At 55.3% G+C, this 22558-nt stretch overlaps 1 protein-coding gene across 1 annotated transcript in view; it reads left to right on the top strand.

Moving 5' to 3' along the window:
• SPG7 (SPG7 matrix AAA peptidase subunit, paraplegin) overlaps positions 1 to 21937 on the top strand; it is a 30167-nt gene extending 8230 nt beyond the window's left edge. Inside the window, exons 4-17 of the mRNA XM_081806217.1 lie at positions 1838 to 2079; positions 4182 to 4321; positions 5337 to 5439; positions 7285 to 7410; positions 7740 to 7902; positions 8229 to 8402; positions 13771 to 13895; positions 14510 to 14612; positions 15376 to 15486; positions 17032 to 17147; positions 19082 to 19238; positions 19651 to 19817; positions 20365 to 20442; positions 21559 to 21937. Coding sequence (XP_081662343.1) covers positions 1838 to 2079; positions 4182 to 4321; positions 5337 to 5439; positions 7285 to 7410; positions 7740 to 7902; positions 8229 to 8402; positions 13771 to 13895; positions 14510 to 14612; positions 15376 to 15486; positions 17032 to 17147; positions 19082 to 19238; positions 19651 to 19817; positions 20365 to 20442; positions 21559 to 21759 — 2006 coding nt within the window. The 3' untranslated portion in view covers positions 21760 to 21937. The remainder of the gene's footprint in view (positions 1 to 1837; positions 2080 to 4181; positions 4322 to 5336; positions 5440 to 7284; positions 7411 to 7739; positions 7903 to 8228; positions 8403 to 13770; positions 13896 to 14509; positions 14613 to 15375; positions 15487 to 17031; positions 17148 to 19081; positions 19239 to 19650; positions 19818 to 20364; positions 20443 to 21558) is intronic.
• Positions 21938 to 22558: the final 621 nt, after the last annotated feature.

Below are 22558 nucleotides of genomic sequence, written 5' to 3'. Positions count from 1 at the left end.
CACATCGGGCTCCCTGCTCGGCAGGAAGCCTGCTTCTCCCTCTCCCACTCCCCCTGCTTGTGTTCCTGCTCTCGCTCTCTCTCTCTCCGTCAAATAAATAAATAAAATCTTCAAAAAAAAAAAAATTTGCTTTCCAAGACAAGGGTACCTTTATTTTGTTGCCACTTGTGACTATGAGCTTTAAATATTAAATTTGCTATTACTGTCTATTCTCAGATAAGGTAACATCTGAAATGTGCTTTCATGTTTTCAGAATGATTGCTGACACAGCCTTCTCTGTAAGATTCATTTTGCGTTTTTTTTTAAGATTTTATTTATTAGAGAGAGAGAGAGAGCATGAGAGGGGAGGGGCAGGCAGAGAGAGAAGCAGACTCCCCGCTGAGCGGGGAGCCCGATGCGGGGCTCAATCCCAGGACCCCGGGATCAGAACCTGAGCCGAAGGCAAACGCTCAATGACTGAGCCACCCAGGCGCCCTCATTTTGTGTTTTTAAGCTGATTTAAAATGCCTTTCAGGGGCGCCTCCCACACCCCCTGCTTGTGTGCTCGCTCGCTCTCCCTCTCTCTGTCAAATAAATAAATTAAAAGTCTTAAAAAAAAAAAATGCCTTTCAGTTCCTCTAAACGGATGGCCAGAGAGGAGGGTTGTGTGTCTGTGGACAGTCCGCCTGCAAGCAGAGCAGAGGGAAGTGGGTGGACACGGAGGTCCAGCTGCACTCTTGTCCCTGGAGAAAGGACCACACGTACACGTGCAGCTTGGGTTGAGCCCCGTGCCTGTGCGGGGCCCTCCCTGCTCTCCCCCTGAGTGGATGCTGTGTCTGTGCAGGAGAAGTAAATGGTGGAAGCTTTGGTTGCTCAGATCGGTCGGGGCCATCTTGGGCAGGACTGGAGAAGGACGGTACATGCACTTCTCAAAAGGCGTCATTAATGACAGGCCCGGTAGAGTCTGGACGGAGTGTCGGGAGGATGAGCCGTACCACACAGGTGAGGGCCACATCATAGTCCAGGCCTTCTGGTGTGGAAATGGAGGTGCCAGATGCTTCTAAGGACTGGCGGGTGGGCCAGCGAGGAGACACAGCATCATGGAAATGCGGTGTGGAGACTGCCCTTTGTCCCCAGCAGGGGAGGGGCTTATCTGACCGGCTGGTTTGGGAGAAGACTGTGGCCTGGCCTTGGGCGGCTGTAAGCAGGACTCTCCCGTCTGTGCTGTGGGCCTGAGGGAGGCGACTCCTGCTGTCCTCCCGGTCCTCCCGGTGTGCTTACTCGTCCTTCCCGCCCGGAGCCTCCCCATGGTGGCCTTGCTGGGAGCTGCTTCTCGCAGTTCCTTATGCTGTGTGCTAATGGCCTCCCGTGTCACCTCCCAGGTGTTCATGCGCCCCAAGGTCAGGGGCTGAGTCTTGTGTCTTTTCGTCCCCCAAGAACTGGGCACGGTGCAGTCTGTATTCTAATAATGTGATTATTTATCTGATGGTTTGGATAAAGAGTTGGTTGCTGGGAACATTCTTGAATTAAGTGGTCCCCCCCAATATGTCCAGGATAGGCAGCTGTTGGGGAGGGGAGGGCAGATGGTGCTAAAAGGTGTTTCTTTGTCATCAGTGAGTTGCACGTGTGTCACATGCATCATGGGTGACCGTACGAGGTCAGGGGTCAAATGTGCCTCCGGGGGAGGGCTTACTGCCGAGATGCAGCACAGGCAGGTGCGGGGAAGCTTCTGACCGTAAAACTGGCTTTGTGCTCTGAGTAGACGCGACCTCGGTGAGTGCAGTGTTGGCGGCCTTGACTGGCGTGTGATGAGTATCTCTCCCGTGTCTGTCGCTCCCCCTGGTCACCCTGCTTGCAGAGGAGAGGAGACGCAAGGAGAGAGAGGACCAGATGTACCGCGAGCGGCTGCGCACCTTGTTTGTCATCGCCGTGATCATGAGCCTGCTGAACGCGCTCAGCACCAGCGGGGGCAGCATTTCCTGGAACGACTTTGTGCACGAGATGCTGGCCAAGGGCGAGGTGCAGCGCGTGCAGGTGGTGCCTGAGAGCGACGTGGTGGAGGTCTACCTGCACCCCGGAGCTGTGGTGTTCGGGCGGCCTGTGAGTGAGGGCGGAGCCCCTTTTCCTTCGTCCCCACTGCCCTGAGCCGAGCTTAATGTGCTTGAATCAGGGACAGGAGCTGGGGGGCCTGCAGCGGCAGCTCTGAGGTCCCGCCCTGTGGGTCTGGTCCTGGCTGCAGATTAGCACCCAGGGCAGCTTGGGCAGCTGCTGGTGAGTCGAGGGGATTCCTGGGGGCCCCAGGGCAGGAAACTGTGCGCTCTGTGAGGGTGGCTGAGAGTTGGGGTCGGGCAAGGGCCTGCTCACCTCCCCACCTCAGGTGCCCCCAGGAGGGAGCCCAGCGCGCTCACCAGAGGAGGGGTCCGGAGGGTGGGATTTGGTCCCAGGGAGAGGGCTGGGCATTGGGGGTGGGAGGATGGGGGGGGTCCCAGAAGCTGACTCTGAATACCTGCTGTGGAAGGAATCACCATCCTCCCTACCCCGTAACCACAGCAGCGGCAGGCCCAGGAGAGGTAGCGACGCGAGAATATTTTCCAAAGCACTTCCCCTGAGCCTGTTCCCTGGTCATCTCTAGACTGACGTTAAGAGCTGTTTTATTAGTATTTTATTTTATTTTATTACTATTTTTTTAAGTAGGCTCCACCAGCATGGAGTCCAATGCAGGGCTTGAACTCACGACCCTGAGTTCAAGACCTGAGCTGAGATCAAGAATCGGACGATTAACCCACTGAGCCACCGAGGCGCCCCTTATTAGTACTTCTAATCCAGGGTCCCATCAAGGACCAGGAATTATACTTAGTTGTCATGTTTCTTTAGTCTCCTTTCCATTTTTTGTTAGAGGTTTGGGTGGTGGAGACACTGGACCAGGTAAAATGCTGGGAGACAGGTGTCCAGTGTGGACACACTCTGCTCATTGGGAGCACAGGTGGACTCCTGGGCATAGCACTGGGCCCCTCACGCACCCCAGCCCCTGCCCAGGTTCTGGATTGGGCTGAGTGCCAAGCACTGTTTACAGCTGGTTGTTGGTTTACAAGAGCTTGTAATTTAGTTGGGGTGACAGGTTCCCCCTGGTCCTGCGTATTGCGTGAGCTGGGTGACCCTGCAGAAGCCCAGGCGGTCAGAGATGTGGGAGTTGAACTGGTGTCTGGAATCGCATTTTGCTTTTGGCTTCCGGCAGACAAAGAAGGTCATTGCCACGTGTTTCCAGTCTGTTCACCTGGCTGGGCAGGTGTTTGAGTGACAGAGGCGTGGATGAAGTCCAGATCAGACATCCGGGGTCTGTTAGGTTAATCCAGCAACTGAGGCCCCTGGGCATTCCAACACAGATGACGATCAGTGTGTCATGGCTGGTGGGTGCCCCCAGCTGCCTCTCGCATCTGGCCCTGTGACCCCGTGACATGCAGCCTGGCCAGCCTCTCATTCCACACAGAATCTTCTGAGTCTCTCAGCGCCAGGGGAGAGTCTGGTCGCTCCATGTAGATTCCACAGTGCGTTTAGAAGCTGTGCTTGGAACAGCTTCATTCTAGAAAGCATTTGGACCAGGCCCTTAGGAGAATGATGTGGGACTGGCAGGATGCCGTCCAGGTTGGTGGAGATCAGGATGGCCCCTTGGTGGGTGGCTCGGGTCAGCTCACAGAGCAGGGATTTGGGGGCCCAGCGTGGACTTCTGGCTTGCTCTGGAGCCTCCTCTCAGGGAAGCCTGTACCCGTGGAGGACATTCCACCTGCGCACAATCCCTGAGCCTCTTCTCTACCCGGGAGGGGTTTACTGAGAAGAGAGAAATCCACTTAGCTGAGTGTCACATTCAGCCAGTGGTGAAGCACCAGACCTGTGTTCTTGCCTTAGTGAGTTGCCTGCATCCCAGCAAATAGCTCGTGTCTGTCATCTCTGTGCTCTGCACACACAGCTGAGGCTGGGTGGTGAGTTTGAAGCCTAAAGCACACCCTCTGTTTTCTTCAATGTTCCTGTTAGTGAAAACAGAGCAAGCACACGTATGGAAGGTGTGTTGTAGTCGGGATCTGGACGTGGTTTCTGAATGGCAGGTGGAAGTTCAGCTTCTGGAGCACTGTGGGGTGTGGGTGCTGTGTCTCGCAGCTGTCCTCAGCCCGCGTGTCACCTGCACCGCGTCTGCTCTCTGCCCCCAGCGGCTGGCCTTGATGTACCGGATGCAGGTGGCAAACATCGACAGGTTTGAGGAGAAGCTCCGAGCTGCTGAAGACGCCCTGAATATTGAAGGCAAGGACAGGATCCCGGTTTCCTATAAGCGGACAGGATTCTTTGGAAAGTATGTTGGTCATTTTTTGGCTCCTGAACTAAACCAGGCTTGGCTTTGTAATGTGATAACAAACCACCAACATCTCACATTGGCCTTGCCTCCAGTAAAGCTGCCCCCGTGTGGGAGGGTAAGTAGGAGTGCGAGCCGGTGACCACGCGTGGGGATGGGCATCATGGGCCTGTTGGAGCGTCTTTCACTTTCCTTACTTGTTGGTTCAGTACATTGTGGGGCTGCCATCTTGTACAAATGGGAAAATAGAACAGAAAGGGCAGAAGCAGGGACGTCCAGTAGAAGTTCTTGCTTCCTTGTGGCAGGTGGAAATGGGGACCCTGTGGGACCTGCATCTCCTTAGCGGGAGCACATTAACTCGCAGAGTCCTGGGGGGCTTCACGGCACACACGTGTGTAGAGAGGTTCACTCGTGGACACGTGCCCACACTGAGAAGACGCAGGATGCCAGTGACGGCAGGCACTCCTGAGAGGTGGCCGTTCTCTCTTGAGGGTGCAGGGCCTCCAAGGCCGAGGGGCTGTCGGCAATGGCGGGAGGTACGGCTGGAGCCCTGGGGTTTACTCTGTACCGCTGTGCTCCCTTGCTGAGCAGGGAGCCCTATGCGGGGCTCCATCCCAGGATCCCGGGATCATGACCTGAGCCGAAGGCAGATGCCTAACGACTGAGCACCCAGGTGCCCCTGATGGCCTACTTTTGAAAACAAAATATATCACACATGAAAATCTGTTCTTTCGGGCATTATCAAGAGGCTCTCGATGACCCGGTCAGTGCGCGGTGTCCGCGGTCTGGCTTCGCACTGTGGTGAGCCGCTGTATTGGGCCTTTACACGCTCCATGGGACAGCCTGGGGAAGGTCACAGGACGAGAGGTGGACGAGGAAACCCATTTCCACAACCATCCGCTCTGCACACTGGGCTCAGAGTGGGGGTTGCTCTTGTCATCTGTGAAGGGTCCGTGGCCCCTGACGTGAGGCGTGTGCACACTGCCTGCCCATAACTGCCCCTCTCTCCTGCTAGTGCCCTCTACGCCTTGGGGATGACCGCAGTGGGCCTGGCCATCCTGTGGTACGTGTTCCGTCTGGCTGGAATGACGGGAAGGGAAGGAGGACTCAGTGCTTTTGTAAGTTATGAACATCCCATCTCATTGAACCCGTGGTCTAGGGTTTGTGCTCGTGCTCGCGGAACATGCTTCACGTAAATCACAGTGAATGTTCACCTGTCACAGAGGCCAGCCTGGAGTCATGGCCCGGGCGGCTCCTCTTTCTTTCTGCTTAGCCCCTATCCCCCGACTCTCTCCCTGACTCGTGGGGCAGCTGAGCCAAGCAGGTGTGTAGGCCAATTAATTCTGCAGTTTTCAGGAGCTGGGCATGACTTACTTTTTTGTTTCTCCTACTAGCTAAGACACTGAGAAATTTTTAAAGGTTGTCTTTATGTTTTTATTTTATTTTTATTTTTTTTAAAGATTTTTTTTTTTTAAGTAATTTCTGCACGCAATGGAGGGCTTGAACTCAAGACCCCAAGATCAAGCGTCACATGCTCTACCGACTGAGGCAGCCAGGTGCCCCAAACCTTAATACACTTTAAAAGCATTCTCCTGGGGCGCCTGGCTGGCTCAGTCAAAAGAACATGTAGTGCTTGATTTCAGGGTCTTGAGTTTGGGCCCCGAGTTGGATGTAAGGATTACTTAAAAAAAAAAAAAAAAATTCTCCTGTTGTGGTAACCTTCATTGTAACATGAACTTTCCCTCCCTGGCAGGTTGCATATGGCCAGTTAGCCCATCAGCAGAGGAGCTGGGGAGGGGCCCAGGGCCTGCTTGGAACAGGTCTGCAGAGGGTACCTTCTGGTCACCTCCCTGGGAACAGAGACAGATTTCCACTGAGACCAGGATCGTGTTCCTGTCTGTAGCTAAAGACTCACACCCTTTTAACGGTGTCTCATTGTGGGGCTATGTTGTGTTTTACTCAGCCAGTTTCACCAGTCTTGCATATTTGGGGCTGTTTATTTACTTAAAAAAAATTTTTTTTAAAGATTTTATTTAATTATTTGACAGAGAGCGAGCACAAGGAGGGGGAGCTGTAGGCTCCCCGCTGAGCAGGGAGCCCTATTCGGGGCTCGATCCCAGGACTCTGAGGTCATGACCTGAGCCGAAGGCAGACGCTTCACCGACTGAGCCACCAGGAGCCCCTATAGTCACTTTTTTTTTTAAGATTTTATTTTGAGAGAGAGAGCATGAGCTGAGGGAGAGGCAGAAGCAGACTCCCCGCTGAATGGGGAGCCTGATGTGGGACTTGATCCTGGGACCCTCCCTGAGATCACGACCTCAGCCGAAGGCAGACGCTTAACCACCTGAGCCACCCTGGCATCTCAGGGGCTGTTTATTTTCCCTGCGGTATTTAGATAGTACTGTGATAAACCTAATGCACATGTGTCTTTGGAGTGCCTGACTGCCTGGTGTGCCTCCTGAGGCCGAATTTAGCTCATTTGCACCCCTCACCGAGAGCTTTATCTTGCCTGATTGCTCTCCAGAAATTTACCAGCTAACATTTCTACCAAACCTTCCTAGAGCTGAGTGTTATTACATTACCTTTATAATCAGAGAGTTCCACACTAGTAGGAAAAATCACATGGAAAAATATAGTTTTTGTGCAATAGATATTAAATTACCTCGTTTGGGTGGGGGGTGGTTTATGTTGGTTTTTTTTAAAGGCAAATTGCTAGACGCTAGATGATTTTCTTACTGTTAGCGATGCACAATAAACATTTCCCCTTGGCTGCCTGGAAGGTGACTTTGGGTCCCATCTGTCTGAATACGTGGAGAGGGTGTGGGAGATGAGAGCCGGGCCGAGGGGAGCTGGGGCCCCTGGGACACGAAGCCCCCTTGCGCTTGCAGACCCAACCTGCGGGTGCTAATCTTCCCTGTTGTGCTAGGAGTCACAGCACCCTGCCCTTTGTTTTTTCTGCCCAGAATCAGCTTAAAATGGCCCGTTTCACAATTGTGGATGGCAAGATGGGGAAAGGAGTCAGCTTCAAAGATGTAGCAGGAATGCACGAAGCCAAACTGGAAGTCAAAGAGTTTGTGGATTATCTGAAGGTGGGTGCGCAAGCCAAGCAGGAGGCAAGATGCGAGCGCCCTCCTTGAGGGAGGGACTGCCCCAGTCAGGCGTGTGCCGTATCTGCTAAACCAGCAGGGCAGGCTGAGTGCACAGCCCTGAGCCAGTAGTAGGGCCGAGAGCCCGCTGCTGACCTAACCCCGGGCCATCTGGGACACCTGGTCACTGCCGGAGCTCTCTGCTTTTCCCAAACCACATGAACCACAGCTGATTCGTGACAGTGCAGGAGCTGATCTCCACGTGAGTCCTCTTTTGGAAATTCTCTGTCAAACACCTGTGACTAGTGTGCTATGATCTGTTGCTTTTCCAGAGCCCAGAGCGCTTCCTTCAGCTTGGCGCCAAAGTCCCAAAAGGTGCACTCTTGCTCGGGCCCCCCGGCTGTGGGAAGACACTTCTGGCCAAGGCGGTGGCAACAGAAGCCCAGGTGCCATTCTTGGCGATGGCCGGTCCGGAGTTCGTGGAGGTCATTGGAGGTTGGTATTGCCTGGGGGCTGTGGACAAGTTTGCCCAACCATCTGTGCAGGGCCCTTCCTCAGGTGGCCGGATAGACGGGGACCTGGGGGGACAGGGAAGGACACGTGAAACCCGTGTTACTGGCCATGTTTATGGAGGGAACTTGGTAGTGATGTTCTTTTGAGGCTGCTTCCATGTGTGGCCTGGGGAGTCCAGGAGGGTGAGCGTCCACCAGGGTGACTCTGTGAGACCTCGGCATCCTCAGTGGGCAGCTCTGGTCCCCAGCACAAGAGTTGGGCTCGTCTCCCAGTATCTGTCCAACTCCTGGTCCTCTGTGTCACCTCAGGCCTTGGCGCTGCCCGCGTGCGGAGCCTCTTCAAGGAAGCCCGGGCCCGGGCTCCCTGCATCGTCTACATTGACGAGATCGACGCTGTGGGCAAGAAGCGCTCCACCACCATGTCTGGCTTCTCCAACACAGAGGAAGAGCAGACGCTCAACCAGCTTCTGGTGGAAATGGACGGTGGGTGCCCCACACCCCCAGTCTGCTCCTGGGCGGGGAAGGGTTTCTTCTTGAGATCCACTTTCTGGATAGACCGCGTGGCTGATGTGTGTTGTTCCGGAACCTTGCCCTGATGCTCGCTGGCATCTCATTTTCCTGCAGTGACTGGTCTGCGTTTCTGCACCATAGCACCTGCCAGAGGTGTGAGTGTGCCCAGCACTCCCCGCAGGTAGCAATGAGACAAAGCCAGTTGCAGAGGTACTTGTCACCTTGAGCCACTCAAGAAACACAGGTTTTAATTGTAAAGAGTGAAGGTAATAGTAGAAAAGACATAAAAAAAACCTGGGAGCACAAAGGGCAGGGCAGGTCATGACACTGTTCCCAGTCTTGGGTAAACCCAGGGGATTGTGCTGTCTCTGCTGCCCAATGCAGTAAAGGGACTTGGGGCGCCTGGCTGCCTCCCTCGGGGGAGCATGCGGCTCGTGATCTCAGGCTTGTGAGTGACATGGGGAATGGTTTTTTTCTTTTTTTAAGATTTTATTTATTTTAGGGCGCCTGGGTGGCTCAGTTGGTTAAGCGACTGCCTTCAGCTCAGGTCATGATCCCGGAGTCCTGGGATCGAGCCCCACATCGGGCTCCCCCTTCTCTGTGGGGAGCCTGCTTCTCTTTCTGCCTCTGCCTGCCACTCCCCCTGCTTGTGCTCATTCTCTCTCTCTCTGTCAAATAAATAAATAAAATCTTTAAAAAAAAAAAGATTTTATTTATTTTAGAGAGCTAGAGAGCATGAACGGGGGTGGGGGGGGAGTGAGAGAGAATCTCCAGCAGACTCCAAGCTGGGGGCGGAGCCTGATGTGGGGCTCGATCTCACGACCCTGAGATCACGACCTGACCTGAAACCAAGAGTCGGACGCTCAACCGACTGAGCCAGCCAGGTGCCCGTTAACAGACGTAACACATTTATCATTTTAACCACTTATAAGTGTCCACTTCTGTGATGTTAAGTACGTTCTCATTGTTCATCCACCACCACTGTCCGTCTCTAGAACCTTCTCTTCCCTGACTGGAACTCTGTCCCCTTTAAACACTGACTCCCCGGCCCCTGGCAGCCCTGCTGTCTCCACGGGCCTGTCATGGCGAACAGCATGGACGCTCCTCAGCCCTGGTGCTGGGGTTTGCATTGGCGTGGCTGTGGGCGGCAAGGCGAGGCCTTTCCTCAAACGCTGATGTGCAGTCAGATGCACTGATGAATTTTGTAAGCCCTGCAAGCTCTACAGATGAAAAACCAAAGTGTCCTGTCTAACCAGTCTGCAGTAAGGGCTGTGTTATTAGGCCGTAAGGAGAAGAGCGAGCATGTGGAGCTGCCCCGCAGACCCTTGCGTCCCATCTCTGACCCTGCTGCCTGGCACCATTTGCTCCAGGACTGTTCTCAAGAGCAAGTTTCCAGGGAAGGAAGCTTCCACGGACTCCATGTCCTTGGAAACGTGAGTAGAGTGAGGCCCCGGTTCTGAACGCAGCTGTCGAGAAACTGTCACAGGGGGGCCTCCAGGAGGGCCTTCCAGGCCAGATGGCAGGAAGCCCCCAACCCCTCACGCCGCTTCTGAGGGCAGGCAGTGTGCCGTTATTGCATGATTTTGCCGTTACCCTCGGGAGTCTCCCAACGCCCAAGAAACCACACTCAGTGCTCCTCCTTTGAACGGCCTTCCACGACCTCTTAATGCTGTGCCACCTTTGCTCAGTGTGGCTCTAGTGATCTTGGGGTCCTGCAGAGATCCGGAAGGTCCCCTCGGGTTCTGGTCACGAGGTCTCACGGCTTGGCCTGTGGGTGCCCGAGCCTGAGGTCCGTCCGCCTGCTGAGACCCGGGACCATGTGTTTGATGAGCCTCTGCTATCAGAAGTACCAGATTTTAATGATGGCGTCTGGTTGTCTCTTTAAAAGGATGGCCAGCCTCTGCGCTATGGAGGGGAGAAGGGAGAGCAGGCTATCAGAAGTCCTCAGATGACTCACTGGCTGTCCAGGCTTCAAGTGTCCTCAAGTTCGTGTCTGTCCTTCGGCTCCTGCAGACAGCAGTTCGCGCGCGAGCATTCAGGCTCCTGGACGGGAGGGATGCCGTGGGGTTCACGATGGCCCCCGTTCGTTCATCCAAGCTCTGGGTTTTTGACACCGTCGGTGTGTGACCTCACCTGCAACTCTGTGGCCTTCTGTGTGCAACCATGTGTCATTCCAGGTGATGTGAAGGCACTCAAGACTCCCGCACGACTCCCTCTCTGAACGTGGAGGCCATGGGAAGTAGCGTCTCTCCTGCTTATGTTGGTTGTTTGCACTTGAAGACTGAGCCCACCAGGAAGCATTTACTAAATGGCATCTTCCTCTGAGCCAAAGCGCTCTGTGCTGCCATGAATGGGGTGCTTCCACCCAGCACTTGCTTCTGCCCCTGACCCCCAGGCCCCCAGACTGAAGGCCCTTGTTGGGCTGGGCCTGCAGAGAACAGGTCCCTTTGTGTGCGGACACAGCCGGGCATTCTCAGCCCTTCAGATGCATCTGAGGAGTCTCTGTTAGTCCTTGGGGAAGGGCAGTGCCGCTTCATTGAAGTGCGGGGCACAGAGCAGACGCTGTGCCAGTCGTGGGAAAAGCTCACTGGAAAGAGAAACCCCCACTCGCGGGTCAGGACGAGGCTGCACTACGAGACGACCAGGCCCCATGAGATGGGCACCTGTGCGGAGCGCTGGGGTCCCACCAGGCCACTTACCGGTGGACAGTCACCTTTCTACATCTTTAATAGCACCAAGTGCCCCTTGCGGTGGATGCCTTCACCTGAGCCTCTGTGTTAAGCAAGAGCCTATGGGGTCATGAGCTCCGGCCTGACACGGAGTCATTAGAAAGTCCTAGCTCCCATCCACGTGGCGTTTTCCATTTTAATCTGTGATCTGTTTTAAGTTACTTTTGCAAAGATGGGAGGGTTTGGTCATGGCTCCTTTTTATGCCTGTGGATGTCCAGGTCTCCAGCTCCGTTTGTTGAAAAGGCTGTTGCTTCCTCCACTGAATGGCTTTTGGGCCTCTGCCAGCGCTTGGCTGGGCGTGTCTGAGAGTCTCTGGGCGCCCAGTCTGCCGCGCTGGCCGACGAGTCTGCCCTCCGCCACAGCACTCGGCCCTCCTCGGGCAGCAGTCTTGGAGGAAGGTGGGCTGGCTCCTTGCGCTTGGTTCCCTCAGCTGAAACTCTTGCGGTGGTTGTGCTTTGCTTTCTCCTATAGTTTTTAGAACAAGCTTGTCCACATCTCCCAAAAGATACTGCTGAGTTTTTGAAAGGAACACACACATCACAGGAGAGCCAGGAGGAAGCATGGGGGCAACGCCAGATGCTGGTGAGTGCGCAGAGAGGTCGGACCCAGGTCCCCGTGTGAACCTCGATGAGCCTAATGTTAATAAAGCAGCCAGGGAGGCGTGAGCGGACACGCTGCTGGTGGGAGTGTCCAGTGGGGCAGCCTCTCTGGGAGACAAAACCACACACACACACCTACTGTCTGACCCAGCTCTAGCACTCCTGCGTGCTGATCCTAGAGAAAAGTTTACCCAAGACCTTCCCTTACCTGTGGGAGCTGAAGACTGGAAGCAGCCCGCATGTCCACCAGCGCATGCAGCTTGTAAACTCGGTGTTTCCTTGTCCGGGAAAGAAATGAACTTCTCACACTGAACTGTCTGGATGGGTCTCGGGATCGTGGCTCCATGTCGTACAGTGCCATTCACATGAGATCATCAGAGACAGAGAGTGGACCGCTGTTCTCCCACAGTCATTTTCGGCGTCGGTGACTCAGCCTTGGCCTGGGAAGGAGGTCATTTCGGAAGTCTGAGCAGGGAGTCCCAGCAGGTCCCCCGACCAGGGCTCTGGCTCCCCGCCTTGTCCGAGGAGCGGAGCTGCGTCTGTCCCAGGGCCCTCCCTCCAGTCAGCCCTCCTGTGTCAGAGTGACGTCTCCTAAAACCACGGTGCAGGCAAATGCAGCATGGGGTCAGAAGTGTTGCCCCTGCTGGGTGGGGCCTGCTTTTGCTTCCGGGTTACTTCAGAAGTCACGGTTATCACGAGCCATAGTCTCCGCTCGACACATGAATGGGACCGGACTCATCACGGTGTCCTGGCTTATCGCATTCCAGCAAGAACACACACACACAGGAGTGTTCCAAGGACTTCCTTGGGAGTGGGGTGTGGTTTGGGTGTCCTGGTGGCTGCTGCTCGGTGACTCGGGTGTCAGGTCCTTGGTGAGGAAGTGCCCCCCCACCCCTGGCCCGTGCGCTCAGCCAGGCCCCTCACTGCCGTCACAGGGTCCTGGGGTGGCGTTACTGACAGTCTGCTGGGAGGTGCCCCACACACTCTCAGGGCCTAATTCTCGAACACTTCTTTTAAATATCACTTAACACTTCACAGGTAGTTTTAAGTTGTACTTGTCAATGTCCGCTTATTAGGGATTTTTTTCATTAGCAAAAGATAGATCATGGTATTTTTGTTTGTTTAATTAAGTGGGCTCCACGCCCAACGTGGGGCTTTGAACTCAAGACCCTGAGATCAAGAGTTGCACGCTCCATCGACCCAGCCAGCCAGGTGCCCCTGAAATCTTTAATTTTTAAACTTTGTGTCTGGACCTTATCACACATACATTAAGTGCAGAGAGAGATGTGCAGTAACCCTCCACGTCGCAGGCCAGCCCCGTTCCATCCACACCTCCTCCCATCCTCTTCCCAGGTGGGTGATTTTAAAGCCAGCCTAAAGTTCTGAATCTTACGTGCTTTGGACGTATTTGTTTACGTTCAGAGAAACACCACCATCTCACTGTAACATGTACTCTGAAAATACATATATGACCCTCTGATGCCCAGTCAGGCCCAGATCACCCAGTTGCTTCTTGGATGCATTTCTGCAGGTGTTGCTTTATCCAGATTAGGGTCCAGTCTAAGTTCTCACGAAGATCTGGGCCACCAGTGGTACTTTTTGCACTTTTAAATTCCTCTGAGAAACCTGGAGCCTCCAAACCCAGGCCACAGACCAGTGTTCAGAAACGTCCGCTTTGGCCCACGTCTTTGCACCAAAGGAGCGTGGATACGGTGCCCCTCACTCCCCGGGTCTGCTGGGCAGTTACTGAGGAGAAATGCAATCCCCCCAGGATGCTGTCTGGATGGCCGTGCAGGCTCCCCCAAGAACCATCTGTGGTTCTGCATCTGGGGTGGCAGCCTCGGGAAGACAGGCGAATCCTTGCTCTCATGGGGAGCTTGATCCTGGGTCAGTCCACATCTCCTCATTCAGAGCGCCGTGTGTGTTCCTGTCTCACGGACCCCAGTGGGAAATCAGTCCCACCCTGTGTCCTGAGCGGCGAGCTCTACCTGAACAGCTGTCTTTCCCTTCAGGAATGGGCACCACCGACCATGTCATTGTCCTGGCATCTACCAACCGAGCTGACATCTTGGACAACGCTCTGCTGAGGCCTGGCCGACTGGATCGACACGTCTTCATTGACCTTCCCACGCTGCAGGTCAGTGCGGCCGGGGGCTGGCTGTCGTCTGTCCGACTTGTCTTTGGCTTACGGCTCTGGTGTGGCTTTGCAGCTTGTTTCATTCACCCATAGTTTTTCTCTTTATCCATAAACATTGGGGCTGAGTTTTATAAGAATCTTGGGAGAGCCTCAGAATTCTCATCCTGACCCCCTCGAGTCTGTAGGTCTCTGAGCCCCACCAGCATCCTCGGTGCCCCAAGGCAGCAGGAACCAGCAAGCAGTGATGGGTGGGGAAAGGGCTCAGAGCGTGTGCGTAATGGTTCCCGTTCCCGTGCCCCAGCCAGCAGTCCTCCTGGGTCTGACACTCAGACCATTACTGCTCTCTCAGAAGCAGAGCGGGGCTCCCCTCTGACGCTGCACTCCAGAGCAGCTTTCCATTGTTCTGACTCAGGGGTCTAGGAAACTGAGAATGTATATGAACCAGATGTTCTACAAAATAAGCCTTATGTGCATGATGTGCTTCATTGTTTCCTTCTTCAACCTTCCATTTTTGAAATGCTGCTGTAGGTCGGGAGACAAAGAAAGGGATCTAACAGCCCATGGTTCCTGTCTGCGGGGCAGGAGTGAGCCCACACTTGGTCCTTTCTCTGCAGGAAAGGCGGGAGATTTTTGAGCAGCACCTGAAGAGCCTGAAGCTGACCCAGGCCAGCAGCTTTTACTCACAGCGTCTGGCAGAGCTCACGCCGGGGTTCAGCGGTATGGAAGCTGGTTCCTGCTAGTCCTGAGGGTGCAGGCCACCCCCCGGTGCCCTACACCCCCTGCTCTGGGCCCCACGGTCAGCACAGCTGGGGCGGGAGTGAGGTCGTGCACAGAGAGCCCGTAGAGGAGAAAAGAGCCACGCTACACTTTGCTTTTCCTGCGTGAGTGGCGCCAGACCCGACTGGTTCTGCTGCGGCATACAGGGCGCACTGTGCCTGTGCCCCCATGGGCGCTCCGGGCACTTCTGCCCGCGGGACTCTGCACACTGGCCCTTCAGTGCCTCTCCACGCTCAGGCTGTGTACCACTGCTCCCTGCAAGGCAATGCCATCCGAGGCCTCGTGGCTGTCCGAGCGCACCACGGCCCTCCTCACGGTTTGTTCTCATTGAGCAGAGACAGGTCACAAATCAAGATATTTTCTGTATGGCTCTCATTTTAAAGGGTAATATAAACAAAATCCCTTTTACTATAATTTCTTCCCTTTGGATTTTTCTTTAATGCCCTTAACTAGAATTGCATGGGTACTGGAGCGTGAATTCCCAGGGAGAATGAGACAGCAGGTGGTGCTGAGCATGCCGATGGGCCCTGAGCAGGAAAGAGCTTGGAGGTGGCAGGAGGTGGGACCACACAAGGCTGTGCTCCAGGTCTGTTAGTGGTGTGAGTGGCTTCAGCATAGGACAGAAGCGCCTTCTGCGTGCTCTCAGCCTCCTGCCCACGCCCCCCTCCCCCGCCCTCCTCTCTCACCCCTACTGTGCGGACAGGTGCTGACATCGCCAACATCTGTAACGAGGCCGCGCTGCACGCCGCACGGGAAGGGCACACGTCCGTCCACACGTTTAACTTCGAGTACGCTGTGGAACGGGTCATTGCTGGTACGAGGGGCATGTTCTCAGCAGGGCTGGATCCCCGAAAGCACCCAGACAGAAGAGGGGGTGGAGGGAGCCAGGTCAGGCTGACACATGACAGAAGTGATCAGCGAAGAATTATTGAACAAGAGAACTATAAGGAAAGTGTTTCTATTTTTGTAAGTCGGGTTGTTCCAATGTGTCTGACTTCTCCTTAGTTTAAAATACCAGGCATATGCTGAAGAGCAGACACACTCTTCAGGTAAAAACACAAGGATCTCGCACACGCAAGTGTGAGTGGCACTCAGCCCCTCAGCTGTCAATGGTGCCTCGGAGCAGACCACACAGGGCACCATCCACGTTGTGGGGTCACGGCCGCCACTGCCGGGGTACAGAGGGTCTCCTAAGAGCTACGCTCTGCTGCCTGGCCCGTCTCTGCTCTGGGTAGCGACAGGAGGGGTCTTGGCAGCGGGGCGGGGAGGGGGGCCTTCCAGCAGAGCTCAACGGTGGCTACTCAAAGTGGGGTCCCTGGGTTTCTGTCAGGAGAGTGGGATTGAAACTGAGAGTCTCCAGAAGTTTCCACGGCCCCACGTGTCTTGTCCTTGTGAGCAGTGTTCAGTCCAAGACACTGAGAGTTTTTTAAAGAGGGAAACTGTTCATTCCCATGGAAGTGTGAGAAGCACCGGCCTTGCGTGTGGGTGGGGAGCGTCTGCAAGGGGCTCATCCCTGTCACTCTCGGCTGAGCTAAAATCTGGTACAGATGCCACCAGGTGTCCAGGCTGCAGCTTAGGAGTCTGTGTGGACAGAAGGAACGAAAGTGGCTGTTTCGTACTACAAACTTGTCTTCATATAAGCCACTCTGTTTACATGGAAATTGATAAACTCACACTGATAGTGTCAAAGCGAGAAAGACGGAAGTGCTGCCCACGCTGGTGCGGCCTACCTGAGCTCGAGCACTCGGGTTCACGTACAGCCCATCCCGCAGCCTGTGGCCTCTGGTCCAGATGCTCAGAACCAGCGTTGCAGTAGACGGAGATGGATGACCCTCGAAGCACACAGCCAGACCCAGAGCTGGTCCAGGCTGTATAAAACGGGAACACAGGAAGGTTTGGGGACCCTGGGCTGCGGAGAGAAGCCTCCCCAGTAGCTCAGACGAGATAGATGGACTAGAATCTCAAGGTGGGAAGCGGTCAGCTAGCAAGGGCCTGCAGCTTCCAGCAAGTCCGGGGGAAGAGCCTCTGCGAAGCCTGGACCTGGGTGGGGACCCCATCTAATCACAGCGGCCCTGTGCCCCGTGGGCCCCTGAGGGTGGGCACTCGTAAAGCCTGCAGGAGCTGGTCTACTCTCCCCGGCATTCACAGAAGTAGAAACAAACAGGGACCGTCCAGCATCTCTCCCCTCACGAGGAACAGTTCGGGGTGCTGGCTTGGGGCGGAGGCACAGGAGGTGAATGTCAGGCACCATACTGCTTTGATGGCACGGGGTGCAGCTCTGTGAGGCCAAGGGAGTGCCCGGCACGCTTACCTAGGATCACCTGTGTGCCCAAACTCAAATCCTTGTGCATCCTTCCAGGGACTGCCAAAAAGAGCAAGATCCTGTCAAAGGAAGAACAGAAGGTGGTTGCGTTTCATGAATCGGGCCATGCCCTGGTCGGCTGGTTGCTGGAGCATACCGAGGCCGTCATGAAGGTAGGGTGTCCGCGTCAGGTGGGTCTGGGGTCTCGGTGGCTGTAAGCCCAACTCACCCTTGAACAAAGCTGACTTTGGAAGCACCGTGTGTGGTTTTTTTTTTTAAAGATTTTATTTATTTATTTGACAGAGAGAGAGACAGCGAGAGAGGGAACACAAGCAGGGGGAGTGGGGAGAGGGAGAAGCAGGCTTCCCACCGAGTAGGGAGCCCGATGCGGGGCTTGATCCCAGGACCCTGGGATCATGACCTGAGCCTAAGGCAGACGCTTAACGACTGAGCCACCCAGGCACCCCGCACCGTGTGTGTTTTTACTTGAAGAGAAAGCGCAGTGTGAGCTGGACATGGGCACAGGGCAGGAGGTGATGGTGCGGGATCCCCTCATCCTCAGAAGCAAAGGACAGGAGGTCTTAAGTGGGCTCTAGTTTTGGGATGTGACCATTGCAGTCACACAATAACTTGGGGTCTCCTTCTGCCATCTACACAGTTACTCTCGGAATTAAGAATTGCCGTGTTCACTAAAAGTGTTGATGTGGTGACCCCTAACCTTAGGGGTCAAATCAGTGAGTTTGGTTCACGTTAAAAAAATACCACTCTTGGAGGCATTTGTGATTTGACGAAAATTTATTAGGATCCGCTGCTAACATCAGAACAACTCCCCGAGAATGTGGGTGCAGATTTTACAGTGCCTTCCACACAGACCTGACGCACGGCCCGGAGAAGAGTCGCGCAGGTGCTCTGCTCCCACAGTGCGGGGAGGGGGCCACAGCACCGCTCGTCCCTGACACCAGCAGTGGGACGTGGCAGTCACCAGCCTGGCACGTTGGCGTTTACGCCCTTCTTTTCAGAAGGGTTCATTACAGCCATGTAGACAGTCTGCCGGTGTCTGACAATGCCTGTTGATCAGGCCAGCTCCTCTTACACTCAGCGGCGGGCGGGGAGTCCAGTGTCTGGTGACAGACGGGGGGATGCCGCCATCACTGATGATCTGGGTCAGGCCGAGGGTGAGGAAGGCAGGGTTCAAGGTAGGTACTTTAATGCAGTAGCTCAAAAACTAAAAAATTAATGCAGAAAAATCCCAAATGAAATAAATATAACTTAAAACTTGCTGTTCTTAGAATTTTCACTGCATGTAATGTCTAAAAGATACATTTGTTGGGGGCGCCTGGGTGGCTCAGTCGTTAAGCATCTGCCTTTGGCTCAGGTCATGATCACAGAGTCCTGGGATCGAGCCCCGCATCGGGCTCCCTGCTCCACGGGAAGCCTGCTTCTCCCTCTGCCTGCCACTTGCCCTGCTTGTGCTCTCTCTCTCTCTGTCAAATAAATAAATAAAATATTTAAAAAATAAAAAAAAAAATACATCTGTCGTAATGAGACCCCCACCCCCCGGCCCTGAGGCTGGCTACTCAGGGGAAGGTGGTGAAGTCCCAGCTATTGATATGGTCATTCTTTACAGCCGTTTACATTGTAATTTACCTCAGTGTTGGATTTAAGTTTCCTCTTCAAATTTTCCGGGCACTAGGAGCTGGTCATCCTGCTGCCCGGGGCCCCACTGGCTGCTCGTGCGGCAGGTCCTGCTCTGCTGCCCACCCCCCCCCCCCGCCGTGTGTGCACCTGCTGTTGGGCTGCCGGGGGGGCAGAGCGGCAAGGATAGTCTCCACTGTCCTTGGTGTCCCCAAGCCGGCGTCTCCGCGGGTTCGTGTGGTGCCCATCTGTGCCGTTGTGCTTTACTTCATGTACCCATTGGGGTGCCCAACCGCGTGTGAGCTGTCCTTCTTCAGTGACAGGGTTCTCCTTTGCTATAAAAAATGGGGCCAGTACAGATTTGCTCTAACTGCTTTGAAAGCCTCCCATTAAAGATCCGTCATACCTTCCCCCCCTTCATCTTTAAAGTGCGAATCCTGCCCGCTCACTCGGGCCGCGTGACACTCTGCAGGTCTCCATTGCGCCACGGACAAATGCAGCACTGGGCTTTGCTCAGATGCTTCCGAGAGACCAGCACCTCTTCACCAAGGAGCAGCTGTTTGAGCGCATGTGCATGGCCTTGGGCGGCCGCGTGTCCGAAAATATCTCCTTCAACAAAGTCACTTCTGGTGAGAAGCCAGCCCGTGCGGGTCCTGGAGTTCTCCAAGTGCTTTCACACCCACTGTCTCCTGCGTGGGGGTGGGAGGGCGAATCTGAGGGAGGAATTTGAATAGTGGGACAGTTTCAGTCAGCGTTCTCAAGCTGTTACTTCACTGGGATGTCCAGAGAGGAAGTCGAGATGTTCCTCACTTGTTCCCAGTGACACTGGGGTTCAGTGTTGACAGCTATGCTGGTGCAGAGTGGGACATGGGCTGGAGAGTGCCAGGGGAGCGAACCCACATGTGCATCCCAGGTAGTAACTCAGAGTCGTAAGACAGGATACACTTGTCTCCTGGGTCCTTTGCCTGTGCCGGGGGGGGGGGGGTGCCCTGACTTGGCCCTTCCAGGAAAGAAACCTCTTTCTTGACCCCCACACTCCAGGGGCTCAGGACGACCTGAGGAAGGTCACACGCATTGCCTATTCCATGGTGAAGCAGTTTGGGATGGCGCCAAGCATCGGGCCCGTCTCCTTTCCCGAGGCGCAGGAGGGCCTCACGGGCATTGGACGGCGCCCCTTCAGCCAGGGCCTGCAGCAGATGATGGACCACGTGAGTCTGCACAGCTTGCTCGGCATGGGCTGCGTCCATACTGCGATGGGGTTAGGGCATGGGTCTCTCTTGGGTGCTGGCACCGTGCCCTCTGCCACACCGAGCAGAGTGCGCTGTCGTGGGGTCCTCATCAAAGGCGTTCCAGTCCTGACACTCAGTGAGTGTCTGTTCTTGGGTGAGGACTTGTGTGGCTTCTGGTGAAACTGTCCGTGATGTGACACTAGGAAGGAAACAGAAGAGACGCCCCAGTGATACCGCGGTGCCCCATGGTCGCTGCACCTGCAGGACACGCTGCGTGCTCCACGGGAGACGGGGCCAGGGCGGGTGCACGTGGGAGGGGGCCTCGGGCCCGGAGGACAGAGCTGAGGGGCATTCCCAGGGCACGGGGTAGGGGCAGCCGAGCTCTCCTGGCCACGATGAGAGAAAAGCTGCGTTCCTGTCCCTGCGGCTCCTTTGTGAGCTCTGGCACCAGGATCCGGCTACACAGGACGTGGTGAGTGTGGTGGGCCACCCTGCGCATGACCCAGCTGCTGTCTTTCGTTGGCAGGAAGCGAAGCTGCTGGTGGCAAAGGCCTACAGGCACACGGAGAAGGTGCTGCAGGAAAACCTGGACAAGCTGCAGGCGGTGAGGTTCTGGGCGCCGGGCCTGTCCCTGCAGAGTCGTCACTACACGCTCCTCACGGGAGTCCTCCCGGCACACACAGCCGCAGAGAACGTGTCCACTGTGTGCTCCACCCAGCTCAGCTGAAATCTCCCATTTCTCATACCTCGTCCTCAGCTTCTTACTGTGAACACGTCAAGCCAGTCCCTTGAAGCAGGCAGAAGAACGTAGTACTAAGTGTGTGGTCGCCCTCACTTACTCTTTCCCAGCTCTTAAGTTTTTCCTACAATTTTTATTTTTTAAGTGATCTCTGTGCCAAACGTGGGGCTCAAACTCTCATCCCCGACATCAAGAGTTGCAGGTTCAGGGGTGCCTGGGTGGCTCTGTCGGTTACATGTCTGACTTGATTTCGGCTCAGGTCATGATCTCATGCATGCTGTGTCCTCAGAGGGTTGCTCCCAGACGAGCAGCACCTGCCTCCCCAGGGCGTGTGTGAGCAGTGCAGGGACTGAGCCAGAATCGGCTGTTAACAAGGCCCGAGTGCCACACGTGTGCAGGACTCAGGCTCCCTGTGCAGGGGCCCAGGACGTCCCGCCTCTGCCCCGTTGGTGGGTTACAGGGCTGAGCAACATACCAGACCTGGCCTGCGGACAAAGCGGCCGCGCCCATCAAGGGTACTTGGGACTTAGTTCCTTGTGTCCAAGACTGAGCCGTCAGGACGGGCTGCTCGTGCAGCGCGCACACACAGTTCATTCAGCATGTTCTCCACGACTACATCTAGAGAGGCTGAGGCTCCCTTCCCACACCAGCTCCCTTGTCCCCACAGTCCAGCCTCCCCTCGCTCCCCCACGTGCAGACACACACACCTTGTTTGGTAAAGGAAGTTGAAGTTGCCCCAGAAAACAGACTTGGAAGGGAAGCAGAAAAATTAATGAGGCTGGCAGCTGGGAGAACATCTCCAAGGTCGAGACAGGGAGGGATTCTTTACTTGAGCTGCCTGCTTACGCTGCTTCCCTGGGAAAGTGGCCTGCCTGGGGCATCCTGCTCACAGACACCCCCTCTCTCCTGGGTGCTCCGCTCTCAAAAGGCCCTTCTGTGTCCTTGTCTGGGGCTCACACACTGCCCTGTTTGTTCCCTCAGCTGGCGAATGCCCTGTTGGAGAAGGAAGTGATAAACTACGAGGATATCGAGGCCCTCATCGGTCCACCACCTCACGGGCCCAAGAAGATGATCGCTCCTCAGAGGTGGAGTGACGCAGAGAGGGAGAAGCAAGACGTGGGGGAGGAGGAGGCACCTCAGCAGCCCCCACTTCAAGGGGAGGAGCCGTCTTGGCCCAAGTAGTTAGACCTCCTTGATTGTGCCTCGGGATGTGCCGTTCCTGCCGGACGCAGGAGGGGAACACATTACTCAGACCCACTGAGATTTGTACCTCCTCGTAGCCCTCACTGGTCTCTGAAAGGCTTCTGAGATCTATTTACTGACTTCCCTCCCTGTGAGTAGTAAATGTCCCTGCAGACGATTTAGCTCTGGTTTGTAGATCATTTTCCCCGTGGGGAGGGTTATCCGTGCTGGGTGCAGGTGCGCATGTGGATCTCAAGCTCCCAGGTTGGTGACACTGTCATTTTGTGGGCGCTGAGAGATCCAGGGGCAGCGCAGCATCCGGGCCCCAAGCAGCTTGTTCCTGCCTGGGGCGTGTGCAGGGGCTGTGTCTTCAGCTCCTCTGACTTCGTCGGAGTGCTTGACAGCATCTGCAGTGAAAGGCCCCCCTGAGCTGCCTGCTGCCATCCTCCCTCGCTGGGCCCCGTCCCTGTGCTCACGCACCCACGGGGTCAGCGCTGGGGACAGCAGTGGGCTCTAGAGCATGAAAACACTGCCACCTACTGCTGTATGGATGCGAGCACGACAGCCTCTCCTCGTGGGTCTGGCCTCCGCGTGCTGGTGGGGAGGGGACAGACATCCTGAGACCTGCTGCGGTACTTTCTAGGCAATTCTGTGGGTGGAAAGTCCATCTTTGCACCACACGACCAGCTGTAACCCAACAAAGGGTCATGTGTTTCGGTTTATAATTTCAGCCACATGATAACCGGTTGAAGAGCCCCTTTTGTAGGAATCTGGGGTAAAGGCTATAGGACACCCCCTC

Source organism: Leptonychotes weddellii, chromosome 16, assembly GCF_054177405.1.
Source record: "Leptonychotes weddellii isolate Sample4059 chromosome 16, ASM5417740v2, whole genome shotgun sequence".
Lineage (NCBI taxonomy): Eukaryota > Metazoa > Chordata > Mammalia > Carnivora > Phocidae > Leptonychotes > Leptonychotes weddellii.
The sequence above is the reverse complement of the archived record's forward strand: the minus strand, read 5'-3'. Positions and strand labels throughout refer to the sequence as shown.